This window comes from Artemia franciscana, chromosome 11 (genome assembly GCF_032884065.1).
Source record: "Artemia franciscana chromosome 11, ASM3288406v1, whole genome shotgun sequence".
NCBI lineage: Eukaryota > Metazoa > Arthropoda > Branchiopoda > Anostraca > Artemiidae > Artemia > Artemia franciscana.
The window spans coordinates 3,282,206-3,301,659 of NC_088873.1; the positions used below are offsets into that span (position 1 = coordinate 3,282,206).

The following is a 19,454-nucleotide window of genomic DNA, read 5'->3' on the forward strand; positions in this document are numbered from 1 at the left end:
AATATGATTTGAAATTCATATTGTCAGCGCTGGCACATTTGCATATAGATGAAGTTGGAGATGGTGCATGTGTAAATTTTTCATATAACATAATACCCAAATAGTCTGAGAAGCTGCTTCTCTTGGAATTCAAATGAAAAACAGTTGCAAATAATAATATGTACTTAAATAAACTTTGTTTGTTAGATTCACACAGTTTTTGTGTTAACTCCTCATCTGGTGATGGATTCGTTCTTAAAATCAGTAAACAAGAAATAGGTCTAATTGCTGACATGGATCAGCACTGATTTGTAGAGAGATCCTTGTGGGGAGGGCATATTTTCCACAGGGATCGTATATTGGAAACTGACTCGACTCGACAAGGCACCGGTGAAAAGTTGAATGCGGTTTTTCTTAATATGAACTCCCTTTATCCATCGAAAATGTCTCACTACTGTTATAGGAATTTCAAATTACCGTATTGGAATTTAAAATGGCTGGATACTCCTAGTGATCGACGTTTCACCGACGTTACCACCGTTTACGAAAACGGACTATAAGGATCGTTTTTCAAAATTGATAGTGAAATACCAGTGGAACTTCATGACTCGGTGAAAGATTTTGTTTTCCCGTGTATAAATAAGCCCGTGTCAAGGGATTCATAGAGTCCTTATAATATTTCTTTGGTAGACAATGAGGGTATGCACTGGAAGATTTCCAAAAAAGCTTGTTACTGACCTTCATCTGAAATAGAATATTGTTGTACATCATGTGTTTTTGCGGTGAATGCTGGCCAACGGCTTTAAGGTCACAAAGAGCCATGGAGCCCTCCAATTCGATGAAAAGCCATATATTAAGACGTTTATTGACACAATTGTCAGTAAACGATCGGAGGCAGTAACGAAGGCTGAAAAAAAATGATCTTTGAGTTTATTTTAAATTCCACCTTCGGTAAGATGTGTGAGAGTTTGCACAATAGGAGTCGTTGTGCCGTTGTAACCGACCCAAAAGGATATGCCCGAATAAATGCAGATCCAAATTTTACATTGTCCACGATCTTAGACTCTGATATGGTCCTTGCGCATAGAAAAAAAGAAATATTATTTTGTGCAAAATATTGCTGATCACGTTGCCAATTTAGAACTTTCCAAGAAACTCATTTTGAATGTTATTACCACGTATGTAAGCTCCAAAAAATGAAAATTTAAGAGATGATTGGAAAATGGTACTCACATTAGCTTTTGAATGGACTACACCAACTGGGATGAGTCCATTTACCCGGAGCTAGTGAGGCACCAGACTCCGAATAATATGATTTTTTGTTAATCCGATACGAGGAATGAATTGATGTCCCAGGGTGTGCTTGCGGGTTCGAAGGTATATTGTTTGCAAACGCTGAACTAGGATATCAAAAAAAGTTTGCAAAGGGGTGCCCTCACACTATATAAAGGAAAATTTCAACATGAGTGTTTATAGGAACTGTTCAGAAAATAGTTTATTTTCAAGAGCGGAGTTAATTGCAATTCACCCTTTAAAATTTCAAACATACACAGTTAGATTTGAAAAGGGTGCCATGTCGGCCATATCGGATAAAGTATATATGCGTGCGGACGATATGAGAGTACTACCACATGGTCATTACCTTACTTCAGATGGAGACATATATATATATATATATATATATATATATATATATATATATATATATATATATATATATATATATATATATATATATATATATATATATATATATATATATATAGAGTTCAGATAACATCTCGGTCTAGAGAAACCTCAATAGCTTGTGGGAGGAGGGTCCACTTTTTTCTATCCCTAGAGTCTCTATCCCAGCAGTCTCAAGATCAACAGGTTTTTTATTGTGTTTTTGTGTTTTTTTTTTCCGCAAGGCGGAGTCGTTTATTTCAAAAGTGTTCAATATTATAGTTTTTCTTTTTACCATCATCACCAATCTGCAGCGGGCCCCCAACCCTTCCTGCCTAGCCTTTGGACACCACAGCGGACGTCCCACTTACCCGGGATGACACTATTTCTAAATATTTTTTAAATGTCCGACCGTTTTTAAATTTCTGTGTAAATATATTCAAGTAATTACTTAAATATGGCATAAATATGTAGTGCATCTATTCTTGTATTAAAGAAAAGATGTATTTTATTTCTTTACCATTTATTCGATAAATTGAGGTTAGGTTAGTCGTATTTTGACAGCGAGAAGACTAATATGTATTAATTTAAAACTCCATGTAGATCATTTCTTTGCGGATCAACAGTGTGTTGTAAAAAAACAATTAATGAAAATAATTCAATTTCGTGATAATATATTTTTAGAAAATCCGAAAAATATCTGTTATTGCTATGGTGTGTGGCAAGAGTCCTCTGATAAAATAAAGACTATTTGAACAAACATTAAATTCATAAGGGGACTTGACATGTTTAATATTATTGAAGGAATTATGTGGTTGATTGTTGATGATTAAGCTGAATCCGTTGAAAAATGGTCTCAGGAGAATGCTACGGTTATTTACAGTCCGGTTTCATCATGAAAAATTTCAATAACAGTTGTTCTCCATAGTTTCTTTCATCAGAACAAATGTATGAGAACACTTGCATTGAATTGTTCTTACTATATCATCTATTGGGTTTTTCATGATTCAAGTGCTCTCATAACATTAAATAGGGAAATAGATCAGGATGAACCTTAATTTTTACTCTCAGAATGCTATCAAGCTACTAATAAACCTTATGGTTACGTACTATAGAATCTCAAACAAAACACGCCAAAAGAGTTACTTGTAGTCATGGATATTTTTGACAAAGAAATTACCGCACATCTATCCGTGAATAGTAAGAAAAGGGGCATTAGTTGCCATTAAGACACAGAAGAAACTACATGATAACAGATACTTGTTTTCCATCCGAGGTAATTCAAAACCGTGGTTTCCGAAGGCTATGCTCAAACATTGCATTGACAATGAATTCCTTAGTCTCCAATCTGAGCTTTGTTTAAATTTAACAAAAGGCACTGTTCAACTGCCAGAAGAAATTAAGCAGCGGACAAAGCAACATCGTTCACTTGTACGTGCCCTAGCTTGTAAAAATCAGGGAAGATTTTAAAAAATGGCTGGTTCACGCAGGTGAAAATACTACAATCCTCACAGGATGACCAGCTGCTCAATATATAAAACAAAATGGACAGGGTATAAAACATCTTTTCAATGTTGATTATCTCGCCAGAAAAAAAGAAAATGACCCAAGATCAAAAAATGACGATACTTTGCTATCTCTTGTCATTTATGCTGATGCTTACTGTGTCACTAGATAAATGGGAGGAGTAACTGAAGCTATGTGTAATCTTCAACCATAAGCGCAACATCATTTTGTTTTGTTTCAATTATTATGTCAATAGATTGACTAAATGCTTTAAGACCACGATACATAAGTCTCAGACAATAGTCCAAAGACGGAGACTCATTTTTCATTATAGTGTCAATCATTCTTTTAGTGAAGATTCTCTTCTGCACCCAATCTTTGAAAATTATTATCTACAATTAACCATTTTCACAAAGTAACAAGGTTTCCTATAATTGTCTGTCCGTCCACAGTCTGTCATTTTAATCTTGACACTTTCATTAACGATTATATACTCACATAGAATGAAGGTTGTTTCCCGCTAGTAATAAACTTACTCCTTTTTCTATCGACTGATTCAGATCGTTGTCTTCAATATATTTCGCTATTGACTTTTGTCCGTCTTGAAATCTTTGTATATGCATTACATTCACTTTTGCTATAAAGCATTACTGTTCTTCTGGCTTGAATTTGCTTAATGATATTACATATCGTGCAAACATTTCGTCACATACAAGGGTTAGCAGGAAACTCCTTGTAATTTCTAATGATACTTTAGGCACTCTACCTCACATTTCGCCACTGTTAGCACCTTCAATATCCAATAGAGTAAACGTATGCATTAGTAAAGAATAATATCCTCGATGTTAACACATTGAGCTCTTTTTCAATACTGAGGTGAGTGAACCCCAAGATCTAACAACTCACGTATCGGTGACCTTCGAAACCAGTTTTTTTAGATTATAAAGGTCCCCACGGAACCAAAACAAGTCAAGTAAGGTTGTGTCATCATCGCCTGTAAAATTTGACAATGGTCAATTGTTTTACAACCCGGACTTCGCCGCTAGACTAGCTGACTCTTGCAAGTCCTACTACGTAACATCAACTGTGTCTTGAAGAAAATTAATAACAGATATGTTTTGAGGGGATCCCCGTTAAACTTCTTCGTCATCTTAAACCATCAAGGGACGAAAAGAGCAGCGGCTATAGTTGTTGCTAAAAGCAGAGGGCCGTCACTGCTCTTGTTGAAGTAGAAGGTATGTTATTGGAACCCTCAAGGTAAAAAAAACTTTGACGGGAGGTCTTAAACATTTAGAAGAACAACATATTAGCTTGGGAAGCACTTCTCGTTTCCTCGGTGGAGCAACAGAATGCTATAAATAGCATTTTAAAGGATCACTTGAAACTAATGGTTTTATCTACGTGGTTCTTATAAATTCGGTTTGATAGCAATAAAATAAAACAGAATTCTACCTTAAAATGTGTTTATGTTTTTCCAGAATACTGACCAGGGGCCACCTCACGATAGTAACTACAATACCATTAATGTACCTATTAATTCAGATGACACTTGTGGTGGAGGATGGGTGTGTGAACATAGATGGCGTCAGATTTACAGCATGGTCGAGTTTAGAAATACCGTTTTTGGTAAGTTTCATTTTAAAGATTTCAGTCATGAAAAATAACAATAATTGAGGAGAAAAGGAGGATGATATTTGATGCACAATGTCAATTTTCACAAAAGTAGAAAAAGGCGTCTCGTTTGTTTGTTTTTTTTTTTTTTTTTTTGTTTTTTTTTTTAATCACGGTTTCTGCAACATAGTGAAGAGTGAACACCTCCTCATAATAGCCAGAAATTTGAAAACTCCGTCCATTAAATTCCTATTTTATTTTGATGTTAGGCATTGTAGCCATTAAAGATACTTGGCATTTTGAAAAAAAAACGACAGTTCAAAATATACTGAGACGCAAACAATATAGAAAAAAAAACGGATTAACTGATCAACAGACCCTGCTCAGTTTGGTTTATTAATAACCCAGTTATCTTGAAGAGAATTATTGATATAACGAAATATTCTGCATAATGCTTTTTAATTTCTCCCTCTATGATAAGAAATATATGGATATTTAGGCAAGAGCAGCTTGTCCATTAAACTGGTGACTTTGTGGTTCCATATGTTCACTCCTCGTTTTTGTGGCTTGTATTGTTTAATTTGTCTTTAAGTGATTGTTTGATTGATTAATTATTTGTGTTTATGGTTAACTTCTGTATTAATTGATTAAGAACTATTGGAACACATTCTAAATATTCTTATAGTTTCAGAGATCATGCTGCCACGTGGTGATACAATTGCCCTTAACATATACGTACAATTGATACCGTAGTAGCGACCGTGTATAGAACAGAAATAATAATAATAATAATAATTTTTTTTTTCAGCGTTAAGTATAGGGCAACAAAGAAACTTAAAATGAACAAAGATTATTCCATCAATGAGCGGGGCAGCCCCCTCTTGAACCTCTCTCTCTTAACATTTAAGTTTGATTTTTTGTCAAAATTTCATTTTGTCAAAGAACGACTGCTGAAGCACAATGGCCGTTGATTGAATGTGATTGAGGAAGGGGCAGTCCCCATTATACAAGGAAAAATCTCTGATCGTTTTAAGTTCTAACATTACTCCTTACTTTCAGTTGAAAAAACGTGTTTCTGGAATTAATTTCTGGCCGTTTTCCAAATCATACCCGGGTCTAACCCAAATATGATGTGGGCTCCTTTCCTAATAAAAATCCAATTTTTTGCTGTTAAATTTTATTGTCAGTAATTATTAATTGGTTGGTACCATCTTGCTTTTTCAGTTTTTCTGCTGAACAATTAATGTTTGTGAGAAAATTCTGAATATTTAGTTAAAATTTTCAATGAACTGTAGTTTTGTTGAATATGTCCTTAATAACACTTTCACCAAAGGATTTTAAGTGGGCAGAGAGGGGTATTATTACTCATACGGAATGAAATTCTGCTTAACTTTTTATCTTCTAAGTGGCTGAAACCATTGCAGCCTTTATAATAGGGTTATCTTACGTTTAATGATAATTTGTTTAAATGGTATATCTAGGGCTGGCTTGAAGCACTCAAGCCAGGGTTGGGGGTGAGATTTTCATGAAAGGGAGATCTTGTTATGAATTGTCATCGAAAAAGTGGACCAATGCTGGATATTTTGTTCAAATTAACTCCTTCGATGAGGTAACAACATTTAATAATAATTTGTTATTAATAATTTAATAATTATTGTTATAATTACAATAATAATAATTATTTAATAATAATTTGTAATTAATTGATAATTAAATTAAATTTAATGTTTAATAATTAATTATTTAACTTAATGGTCAATTATTTAATAATAATTTGTTATTATTAATTTGAGTTAATAATTTGAAGAAGTAATTTGAAAGTGTATTGCAAGGAGTAGCAAATAAATTAAACCTACTTGAAAGTGATAGACAAATATAAGACAATTCTTATTACTTTTATAATAAACATTGCCAAGATTGTGAAATATACCTTCCCCAGATAAAGAAAACTTTTTCAGACGCGTCTTCAGCTATCAATCTATTTCTAGCCGTCATAAGTTTAGACCAATAAAGGTTTACTGTAAAAGAGGAAAAAAATTATGACTGGTAAGAAATGATCAAGCATACACATTGATATCTAACAAAACATAAATGTGAACTGGAATCACACAAAGAAAGAAAAAGAGTTTAGCATAAATATAAATGGCCACTCTAGATTTGCCCGGCCTGTTATCTATTCGTATGATATCCACATAAAGGGGATAAAGTAATCCTAAAAAAGTAGCGTGAAGTCCCCCAGCATTTCCGGTTTGTAAATGATGAGTTCTGCTCCATATTAACCCTTACTAATGTAGTTAGTGAAAACACAGGCCACAGAAACAAGTTTGAGTCCGTCCTTTTGCTGCTGCAGGACAGTTCTTTCTTACTACTTTAAATCTTAAAAGTAGTATTTAAATCTTTAAATCTAACTACTTTCTTACTGTAATTAAATCGTATTTGCTATGTTATCAAAGGTAGCGTAAATTAGTTGGTGCGTTAGCCGTAACTACGATAGTTAATTTATTAAATGAATCTTGAAACTCTTGAATATTGGTAAAAAAAAAAGGAACAAAATTTTGTTTTTGAGCCCAAAACTGTGTTTTTAAGACGCCTGGATGCCTTTCACTAAATCAGATCCCATTTTTAGACGTGATTATATTCGTCATGTGCAAAGTTAACATTGAACACCAAATATTGTTGCTATAAAATGAGGAATAAATAAAACACACAAAATATTTATGAGTCAATTATTTATGATTATGAGTCCATGAGTAAATATTTATGAGTAAATATTTAAATATTTATGAGTCCATGAGATCAATTTTAGAGTCGAAGCATAGCTTGATCACCAGTTCTGAGCTACAAAGGCTTTTGAAGCATTTTAGCGGAAGCCAAAACTAATATATTTGAAAAACCTTTTTTCATCTAGAAGGATTCCCAGAATGAACATACACATGGAGGGAATTCTCCATGGGACCTCTTCTCCAGAAGTTAAAATATAGAGTTTGAAACCGAGGTTAGTTCCGGTTCTTTTGAATACCCTGAGTGACCAGCAATCTTTAATATTGGGAGACAGTGTGTTAATAGGGAGGAATGTATTTATCACGTTGTGTCTCGATAAAGGATCCACTTTTTTAAAGATCAAGTAATGACCTCACTGCCATTAGTATTGCCAATGGCATAATAACCACAAATGAAAGGCTTCCCATAAAGTGTTCCAGGAAAGGTACTTTAAGAGCCACTAAAGGGGTGTAGCACTAGCAAAGAGTAGGCAAAGTCAGCTAATAAGTTTCCATGTGTGCTTTGGGTACTATTGGGCACCTCAGAAATTATAGTCGATCGAAAACTAAATAACTGTCAATGCCCGGTAACTCCAGATAATATCTTTTTATTTTCATGCATAGATAAAGTAAAAGTAACTAAGCAAGCTCTACTAATTCAGTTGGTAGCGTGTGTGATCAACAAGGCTCATAATTATATGATTTTGGATTTGAACTCCGCATTTTAATGTTTTTTTCCTATCTGTAAAAGGCAAAAGTATCAAAAACTATTTATTTTGCGTAAAAATTGCATTTATGATGTAAAAACTTATATTAGACTATTTTACGTCTGCAAATGGATACAGAATTCGATTACAAAAAGGTCTTATACGTTTTTTTCTTATTAATGCCTGTGATCTGCAAGACTTTACTTTTAATCTCAAATAACTGAGGCAGGTGAAACAGAAAAAGTTAAAGGCTGTCGTATTCAGAGTCTTATAGCTTTTCCAAATTCGCGGTATAAAAAAAAAATCTTTGTCATTTTCTGTAACTTTTCCACGGTAGATATGGTAGATAGGATAAAGGTCTCCACAGCTATTGATGGTGCATATGGCGCCAAATGGAAGTTTCGGTTGTTGGGTCTTTTTTCACGAACAGGTAACAAGCTTGTCACCCAAGGGCGTAACTTCAGCATTTTCATTGAAAGGGGGGGGGGGAGCAAGGCGGTTCCATATTTTGATAGTCAAGGCGCTTAGTTTATATAGTAATTTTTCTCCAAATTATCGGAAGCACCTGCCCCCCCCCCAAACGATGCCCCTGCTGTCACCCGGCCTTAAGACAGTTGGAATCAAACCCTGTGCCAAAAATTGCCAAGTAGAGCATTAAACCATTTTAAGAAATTCCATTTATTCATTTTGCTACCACAGTGTGTTAGATATGGTACACTTAGTTTATATTTACCTTTTAGGTACAGGGATGAATGACTGGTGGGATGATGGCAACAATCAAATAGCATTTTGTCGTGGAGGCAAGGGCTTTGTCGCAATTAATAACTCTGGACATGATATGAAGCAGACTCTTCAGGTTAGGGTCTTTCGCCTTTTGCTCTTTTTGAAGGGCAGCTGGGATATAGTATGCAGCCTATGTAGAAACATATTTTAAATCATTTTTGGTGGCACATTTTTAAAAGAATACATTTCGGGCAGTGTCACTTACCGTGGCTGCTAAAGCTACCAAACACATCTTTTAGTGATATCTTTTTGACATTATATGAACTTTTCTATAAAACCCTTAGCCTTTTCTTTGATAAGATATTAACCAATAGAGTACAAATTTGGGGGTCTGGAACTCGAAGTGGATTATTGAATCGTATACATTAGATCTCTTGCTCAAATTTTACGTAACCTGTCATATACGTAGGCCTATTAAGTAGCCTCGTGAGTAACCACATAGGGTAACTCCGTATTCAGCAATTTTTCAGATTTTTCCTAATTGGTTTACGCTGGTTAATCCTGCACAAGGCCATATCCAGGTTTTTTGTTTTGATGCATTTTTGTTATGTTTTTACCAATCAGACAAAAAAAAAATAGGGGGGCGAGGTTCAAACCTCCTACTCCCTCCCCCACTAGATGCAATCATGATCCTGCCAGAGTTATTTTGCTCTCTGTTATCAACAGGATATTTCTGAAGTGAAAATGCCACCTAAGATGGACAAGAGTCATTTTGATAGGAAAAACTTCATACTTATTTGTGTCCTTTTTACGCATCGCAAACATGTCACCTGAGGTAAACACAGTCATGAAAGCTTCCTTTCTACCCCACTCTATTCTCTTTACTCATACTACTTAGGCTTGTTTTTGTGCGTGCCCTTTTTTCCTCTTTTTCTTTATACGAAAATTGGTATTATCTTTAGACTAGCTACTGTCGTGTGACGTTTAAGCATGCGTCGTGACAGCTTGACTTGCCCTAATAATTGTCATCGTCAAATTCAAATGCTCAATGCGCCAAATAATATTGGGTGAAGTCTAATAGTGGTGAATCCAGGTAGGGGCACGCGCCCCCTAGAGCAGTGGCAGATTTGGGGTTGGGACCACTTGCTCCGCTAGGGGTTTTGACGATGTAGCACTTGAAGTATTTTTGTAATGGTTTTTAATTATTGAGTTATCAATAAGTTTTAATGGTTAAAAATATTTCTTTTTCCAAACAAGTTTGAAAAAAAAGTCTCAGTTACTTTGTGTGGTCTGACTAAATTTATATTTATCAAGGGAATCTGTCTGTATTACAACAAAAGCGAACTGGGAGGCGAAAATCTTTACTTCATGAAATCATGGAGGGGGAATTTAAAATCCTAACTTCATTAGGCTGTCGAAAGGGTATTTTGGGATTGTGCTCTCACAACCAGGCTGTAAAACTTAATGTTAAATCTTCTTTTTACTGTGAAAGATTTTTTTTTTTCAAGTCTTGCTATGGTACAGAGACGAAGAAATTAATATCATTACTTTTTTGCAATTAATTTCATTTTTTTTGGCATAAAATTTGGTCTTGCTTTTTTTGCAAAGCTGGGATGTTTTTGCAACATTGTTGTTTTTTTGGGGATTTGTATAATAGAAAATAAATGCATGAGAAGTGCATAGATATTAACGTTTTGGATTTGGTTAGCAAACGGTAGCCACTTTACTGCTATTTTCATCTACTTAAACTCTGGTTCATATGACATATCATCTCCTCTGTTCATCTTAAAACATTAAAATAAAGGCCAAACTCTTTACAAATATGTGAACTTTAATAATGATTCGCATAAGTATAGGCTTAAAACTAAGTATATGAGTCAAAATACTCCTCTAAAGGTTGGAGTAATCATTTAAGAAAACTACTACTACTATTACAAACAACTCACCGCAGCAGCAAGCCACAGAGGCCAACACAGCTACTCACGTTCCTCCTCCATCCCAATCTATTCAAAGTTTCCCTATTTACACTCTCCCAGGAAGTTCCCATTTCCTTCAAATATTTATTTATGACATCCTCTCACCCCAGACGAGGACGACCTGCTTTACGTTTAGCCCTAGGCGGTTGAACGAAAAGGACGATCTTCGGCAATATGTCATCCTTCATTCGCAGAGCGTCCCCTAGCCATCTCAACCTTTCTTTCATTGTAGTGCTAGAAAGGGGGATGGAGCCACATTTTTTGTACAGCCTACTGTTTGAAACAATTTGACTCTTTCTCTCAATTCTACTTTATTAAACAGTAAAAATACATTTTACTAATTTATTAAGTTTGAAATACGGTCAGTCAGTTGGGTACCCAGAACAGTTCGTAGACAATTTCCCTAGAAAACATTTAGCAAATCTGGATCCGCTTTTCGGAGCACCCATGCTTCAGAGCCATATTTGACCACTGTCATCATTGTAGCTTCCAATATTCTAATCTTGATTTGCAGATTTATCTTCCAATTCTTCCAAAATTATTTTAACTGAGAAAAAATACCCTGAGCCTTGGATAATTTACTTTTAAAATATTGCTCCCCCCCCGTCTTTACTAATAATACTACCAGGGTAAGTGAAACTGACCACACTGATCAGTGTTTTTGTTACCCAAAATCACCTTTTCTTCTTCACTTATTCCTAGCATTAAAGACTTAATCTTGTTATCATTAATTTTCAAACCTATCCTAGTATCCGGAACTCGCAAAACCTCTAAAAGGTCATTCATATTGCTAACACTTTCATCTAGGATGCTTAAGTCATCAGCACAATCTAAGTCCAGGAGATTTTTTCCTCCCCATTTGATTCCACGATCTTCGATTGCTATTCCTCTGCTCCTTAAGACAAAGTCTATCAAAATGATCAATAAAAAGGGGGATAGCACACAAACCTACTTAACTTCTGATTTAATGCAAAACAAGCTGCTAACCTAATTTCCAACCCTAACTGCAGCAGTGTTATTCTCGTACATAGCACTAATCACTTTAATGTGTTTATCTGGTACACCATACAAGGATAAAACCTTTGCTAAAGTTCTTCTATCAAAAGAACCGAACGATTGCTCATACTCTATAAAACCGAGGACCAAAGGTGTTCAACAACCAAGACACTTCTCAATCATTCACCTAAGAGTGAAAATTTGGTCGACACATCCTCTACCTTTTCTAAAACTACCCTGTTCTTCTCCGTAATTCTTGTCTACAGCATCTCTCAATCTAAAAAGTGTTATATTACTAAATAATTTGCTACCTGTAGAGACCAGACTAACGCCTCAATAACTATCACAATCACTCTTACAGCTTTCTTATCTAGTGGCTTAATTAAGGTTTCCTAAAATCGTTAGGTATTTCCCCTTTTTCAAAAATCATATTCATAATGTTCAGTAACCTATTTCTAACCTCATAGCGACCATATTTAAGATACTAATTTACCACACAATCAGTCTCTAGAGCCTTGTTATTTTTTGTCCTTTTAGTACTGTCGCTCATTCTTCCGTACAAAACAAATCTTCCTTCACATCCAAGATATCACAAACTTTTTCACTTTCCACTATATCTTTTCCTGTAGCTCTATTTCGGTTTAGCACATTCTCAAAATGTTCCACCAATCTCTCTTTAACTCTTTCTTTATCACTAATTATGGCACTGTTCCTATCTTTAACTGGGACAAGTTCGGAATGACCTCTCCCTCTCAATTTATTAACATGCCAGTACAATATTTTACTATTATGACGTTAGTTGTATCTTCTAGATTCTCGGCAATTTCATCCATGGCCTCCACTTTACAATTCCCTAGATCATATTTTAAAGCTTCCTACACATTCTTTAAAGTCCTTTTGTTTTTATATAATCTATCACTCAGATAATTCTTGTACAAGCGCCTTTTGCTTTCTATTAAACATGAAGCTTCGATCGTGTAATAAATAGATATGGCGGGAAAAGAAAGAGAACAATATAAATGTATTTTTGTTTATATAAAATTGTTATTTATGTAAATTAAGTAAAATGGATCGAACTTTAACAAGTGTAAAGATACGCTAAATTGTTATAAAAATTAAAATTTTACTTAGTAAATTCTTGAGATTTCGTCAAAGTTGACACTGTTTATTAAAATGCTGTTTTTAAAACGAAATTTTAATTAGTTAATGTTTTATGTCCTGTTCTTAAAGCCTTTTTTTTAATGTCTTCTATGTATTTCTATCTTTCTTGTCTCTTTGTTCTATATTTCTTGTTGTAGACGGCTCAAACGGTGTTCGTAAAGTTCGTAAAGTCGTTCGCAAAGTGTGCTTCCATAAAGTATTCACCGCTCATATGAGCCTTGTACTTTACGTGTGTTTTGAGCAACAAACTATTTAAATTTCTCAAGCATTCATATTTCGGAGAAAGAGTCTTGAAGAAATAAGGAGCTTGGGGTGTGAGTATAGTTTAATGAGGCATAGGGGCTTGTTACATATTCTTTTTCAGGATCAAGCATATCAAGACTCCCTGGTTTTTCCTATTTTCTTGTGAAGTTGGCAGTGGTGCCAAAAAGCCTGGTGAGAACTCAGTCCCATAGCACCCTAAATATTTAGTGCAAAATATTAAAACTAAATTCCAAACCAGGACTAGAGAAATCAGCATATTTTCAATCTGTTTCCAAATCTGTTTAAAAGTTTTGCTCTGGAACTCTTTCCCTATTGGTCAACTTTATGAACTTTACGAAAAAAGTTAACTAAAGTTTAACTTTAATGCTTGCTCACGTAAAGGACGAAAGGTTAGCGAAGCAACTTTACGAACGACTTTTACGAATGCCGTCCTTTATATCCCTAAGCGAAATATATTTAATATTTTATTTTTTACGCATATACGATTGTAGCTTAATGCTCAGTTTCTACTCTTCATTACCATCATAATTACTAAACTATTCCATATAGTTAGGCGACCTGCTAAGTATCTAGACCAATACAAATAGTCACAAAGAATGTATTGCACCAAAAGGTGAATCAGAAATGAATCACCAAAGGTGATTCAATGAATCACCAAAAAGGTGAATTCTTTTTGACAATACAAAGCTGAACTCGCTCGGTCAGTAGTGCAAAAGGCAAAAAATTATGAAGAAAATGTTTTCTTTTTTTGTACATGCTGAACAGCTTTTTATTCTTTTGTGGCGGGGTGGTTTTATAGCTAACTATTTTTGTATCAGTATTTTTACATTATTTCAATTTGAACAGATTTAATAGAACTTTAGCCATAACCTAATTTTAGATTAGATTTACGACCATTTCCATTACCTACCTACGACGTATACTTTTTGAGGATCCCTTTAAATTTCTGGCATTTCTTTGGTCGCAAGTTAAACGGAGTAATCTATTATGCACCCCCCGCTAAAAAGAAAATCCTGGATTCGCCCCTGTTGAGAATATTGAGCAATCTTTGATAGAAAAATTTTAACCATAGAAATTGATAACAATTCTTCTAAAAACATACACATCCTAAATAAAATTACTGTAAATACCTGCTTTATCCTCCTCTATCGTATCGAAATTGGATAATAATCCGAAAATATAAAACTCCCGATATAACTGCAAAACTACAGGAGCTTCATGATAAATTATCGGCACAAGCATATCGACTACTTACCCCATATCACGAAATCATCCGTTTGTTCTCTTGACTTTTTTCCCTTGTTGTACTTATTGTGTTGTACCTTTGTCCTCATCCATTTGTTCTGTTGATTTTATTGTACTTATGTGGTGTTTTCTCTTCTTGTGTTGTTTTCTTTTCTGATGTTTATTTCTGTTTTCTTTCTTTTTACTCCACTATTCTTACATAATTTTGTGTAGTGGGCTATAAATAAATTATTATTATTATTATTATTATTATTACTATTGTTATTATTATTATTTTTATTATACTTTTCATTTTGTCTAACTCAAATATTTGGGCTTTTATTTCAGACATGCCTTCCAGCTGGAACTTATTGTGATGTAATTAGCGGAAGCCGAAATAATTGTGTCAAAAAAATCAATGTTGGTAACGATGGAAGGGCTTATATTGAAATTCTGTCATGGGAATATGATGGAATACTAGCAATCCACCAAGGGGTAAGGCTACTTTATAATGTTACGGGAATAGATAACCCCATAGATTCAGTATTTTATTAGGAATATAAACAGTCTTTTTTAAGCAACTTCCCAAATCAGATAAAGTAGGTCATTCTGAATTGAAACGACAATATAGATCTTTGCTTCGGTATTTGAAATACAGTTTATTTTCTACAGATTTTTTACTACTCACTTACAGCTTGCGGGACCTACGGCCTGCCACCAACCTGAATTCAAGCTAATTAAAAGGAAACCTAAACCTAACATTTTCTGTAACTAAAATACAAATTATAATAAAAACAATATCTTTCGACAAAAACATTTACAGGTTTAAAACCATATATTTTATAACCAAACAAAGCCCCCTCCTTCGTAATTTGTGTATTATCCCCATATTTATCTTTTTGATTAATACGTCAGGGCTATAAATGATTAAGAGTGGTAAGTGTCCCATCTACACCTCTCTTAACCTCAGATCTTCGATGATCCTTCCAAACAGTGGCGAGCATAAATCATTTTTTGTCTCAGTTTATTACCATGGGATTTCGTATTATATCTAGTGTGCAGCGCTTTCTATTTTATTTCTTGGTGTCTTTAGTTGGTTAATCATTACATTTGGTAACTAATCCGTTAACATAGGCTTTTACAGATGCTTGAACGAAATTTTCCTCTTGTGCGACAGACTTTTTTGTATTATTATTTTTTTTTTAGGGAGTTGCCAACAACAAAAATTTTATTTTTCTGTCGATTAGTGCCAAACATTATTATATATCTAAAATTATATGAACAATCCTTATAGCAAATAGAAGATCCAAAAAGAAGGGGATCACCCTTCGCTGCAAAAACCTTCTACCTATCAGCACGAGTCTTTCATCAAGCCCATCGCCGAGTATGGATGCCCGCTGCATGTCCTCCAAAAATTGTGCATGCCACCGAGAAAAGATAGAAAATAGGGTGAATAGAGCAGGTTCAGTTATGACATTCTACGTATATCTCTAGTCTGGTAGTGACAGGTTCGGTATAGCATCGATGGCTGTTTTATACAAGTAAATAAATTCACTTTCTTCTCCAGAGCTTTCTCGTATTGTGCCTCCAATTGTTGGACTGACAAGACAGACACGAAGGCACATGGCTCGATTCGGTTACTACGAGGCTGACAAGCCAAGAACAGAATATTTGGAGAACAGCTTCATTCGAGGTTGTGTTTCAAGAAGAAATAATCTTCTTGAAGAAGTTATCCCTAAATGTTTCTCTGCTAATTCTTTCAAAATAAGATTAGAGTCATCTCAAACTTCGATTCAATTGAAAAATCAGATTTTATATATATATGAAAAATATATATATATACTAGCTGTTGGGGTGGCGCTTCGCGCCACCCCAACACCTAGTTGGTGGGGGCGCTTCGCCCCCCAAGCCCCCCCGCGCGCGTAAGTCGTTACGCGCCATAATAGTTACGCGCCATTGTAGTTGTGTCCCTATGTCCCACTTGTGAATATAGATAGATATATATATATATATATATATATATATATATATATATATATATATATATATATATATATATATATATATATATATATATGGTTTTAACTACGTAAAACTTGCGAATATACAACATTCTTTGCTGTCCCATTGTCTTTGCATATAAATAGATTGTCAGGTTTACCGACTCTTGAACATGCAACATATAATGGTCCATGGGAAAACAATCTGTATTCAGATCTATACCTCATGATTCTAATGATTGCCCTTGAGGTTTGTTGATGGTGATTGCTAATCGACCATTCCCTGTCCCGGTGTCCCGGTCGTCATTTATATCCCCCTGTTTCCCCCGGTGTCCCCGTTGTAGTTGTGTCCCGGTCGTCATTTATATTCCCTGTGTCCCGGTCGTCATTTGTATCCCGGTGTCCCGGTCTGTATATACATTCGTTTTTTAGTTTTGTTTTTCTCCTTTATTTTTTTCCTTTTTTTTCTTTTTTAGTTTATTTAGATTTTTAGATTTTTTAGTTTTTTTATTAGTTTTTAGTTTTTTTTTCTTTTTAGTTTTTTTGTAGTTTTTACCTTCTTTTTAGTTTTGTTAGTTTTTTTTTACTTATGTCCTGGTCGTCATTTATACTCCCTGTGTCCCGGTGCTTTGTTGATTGCTAATCGAACATTCCTTTTGTCCTGGTCGCTTTCTCTTTGAGTGTCGTCATTTATTTTTTTCTTTTTTAGTTCTTTTAGTTTTTACCTTTTTTAGTTTTTTTTAGTTTTTTAGATGAAAATTTTTTTTAGTTTTTTCCTTTTTAGTTTTTTATTGGTTTTTACCTTTATTTTAGCTTATTTTTCAGTTTTTTCCTTTTTTTAGTTTTTTTTTTATTTTTTTTTTTAGTTTTTTACCTTTTTTTAGTTTTTTTAGTTTTTTTAGTTTTTTAGCTTTTTTACTTTTTTTATTAGTTTTTAGTTTTTTTTGTAGGTTTTGCCTTTTTTTAGTTTTTTCAGTTTTTTTTTTAGTTTTTTATTGGTTTTTACCTTTATTTTAGCTTATTTTTCAGTTTTTTCCTTTTTTTAGTTTTTTTTTAGTTTTTAGTTTTTTTAGTTTTTTACCTTTTTTTAGTTTTTTTAGTTTTTTTTAGTTTTTTAGCTTTTTTATTTTTTTTATTAGTTTTTAGTTTTTTTTGTAGTTTTTGCCTTTTTTTAGTTTTTTAGCTTTTTTATTAGTTTTTAGTTTTTTTGTAGTTTTGCCTTTTTTTAGTTTTTTTAGTTTTTTAGCTTTTTTATTTTTTTTATTAGTTTTTAGTTTTTTTTGTAGTTAGTTTTTTTAGTTTTTTACCTTTTTTAGTTTTTTAGTTTTTTACCTTTTTTATTTTTTTTATTAGTTTTTAGTTTTTTTTGTAGTTTTTGCCTTTTTTTAGTTTTTTTAGTTTTTTAGCTTTTTTATTAGTTTTTAGTTTTTTTTGTAGTTTTTGCCTTTTTTTAGTTTTTTTAGTTTTTTAGCTTTTTTATTTTTTTTTATTAGTTTTTAGTTTTTTTGTAGTTTTTGCCTTTTTTTTAGTTTTTTCAGTTTTGAAGTCACCTGATCCAGTTACGTCACCTGATCCACAGATCCACACACAGACAACTTATTTTTATATATATAGATAGATATATAAATATAATGAGATGAAAAAATAATAAAAAGGTCTAGATGGTGATTTCCTTTTATTTTTATTGCAAAAGAACTAGATTGTTAACACCCTTTACTAATTTAAGACCATATAAGAGGTGGAATTAGTAGTTATTAACCAATTTGGATGAAAGCAAAAACAAATAATTAATTGTAATTAATGATAGTTGGCTTTTGAAACGAAGCCAAAAGTATTCTAACGGCTAAACTTGTTGTGATCTTTCATTTTTATCTTTAAAATATTCCTGAGGGTAAGAAAAAAGACTTAGTTCATTTTGAAGAGAGACAAATATTTGGTACTCTAATATCTTAAGAACCGAATATTAAAGAGTGAAATGGATCTAACGGATGAATAGAGGTAATTTAGTTTAAGGTGTTGTAATTCAAAACTAAATTTTACCAAAAGTGCCACTTAACCCCTCTCTATTTCCTACTGCCGAGATATTCGTAAAATATGGCTACATTGAGCTGCACAAAAAAGTAGTTCACTCCCACTTTCTAGGACTATAATGAAAGAAAGGTAGAGATGGTTAAGACACGTTCTGTGGATGAAGGGTGACAGAGTACCAGATTCTGTTCATGTCGGCCAGCCATCTAGGGCCAAACGAAAAGTAGGTCGTCCCCCAAGGGGGTGAGAGGATGTCACAAGAAAAGATTTGAAAGAAATGGGAAGTTCTTGTGAGTGTGTAAAGAGCGAGGATCTGAATAGATTGGAATAGAGGAGGAGTGCACGTAGCTTTGTTGGCCTCAGGCGGCTTGGTGCTGCAATGATTTGTTTGCAATATTAGAAGTAGTAATCAGTAGTGGATATATATATATATATATATATATATATATATATATATATATATATATATATATATATATATATATATATATATATATATATATATATATATATATATATATATATATATATATATATATATATATATATATATATATATATATATATATATATATATATATATATATATATATATATATATATATATATATATATATATATATATATATATATATATATATGAATATATATTATGAATATGAATATATATTATATGTTCATATTGTTTTTATTTCAGTCACGACTATAGTCTACAATAGAAAACAAGAGCTATTAGTTTGAGGATATTTCACCAACGAAGACACTGGAGCACATTTTCTTGATCACTTTTTGTAGAGTGTGTTTACTTTAATCAGATTTACTAAATAAAATGATTCAACAGGCTTAAAAGAAAAA

General features: G+C 33.3%; 1 protein-coding gene across 1 annotated transcript in view; it reads left to right on the top strand.

The window, feature by feature from the left end:
• The window catches only part of LOC136032696 (alpha-amylase 4N-like), a 55,161-nt gene extending 35,707 nt beyond the window's left edge, over positions 1 to 19,454 (top strand). The window contains exons 9-12 of the mRNA XM_065712997.1: positions 4,629 to 4,776; positions 8,968 to 9,083; positions 14,920 to 15,066; positions 19,297 to 19,454. Coding sequence (XP_065569069.1) covers positions 4,629 to 4,776; positions 8,968 to 9,083; positions 14,920 to 15,066; positions 19,297 to 19,308 — 423 coding nt within the window. The 3' untranslated portion in view covers positions 19,309 to 19,454. The remainder of the gene's footprint in view (positions 1 to 4,628; positions 4,777 to 8,967; positions 9,084 to 14,919; positions 15,067 to 19,296) is intronic.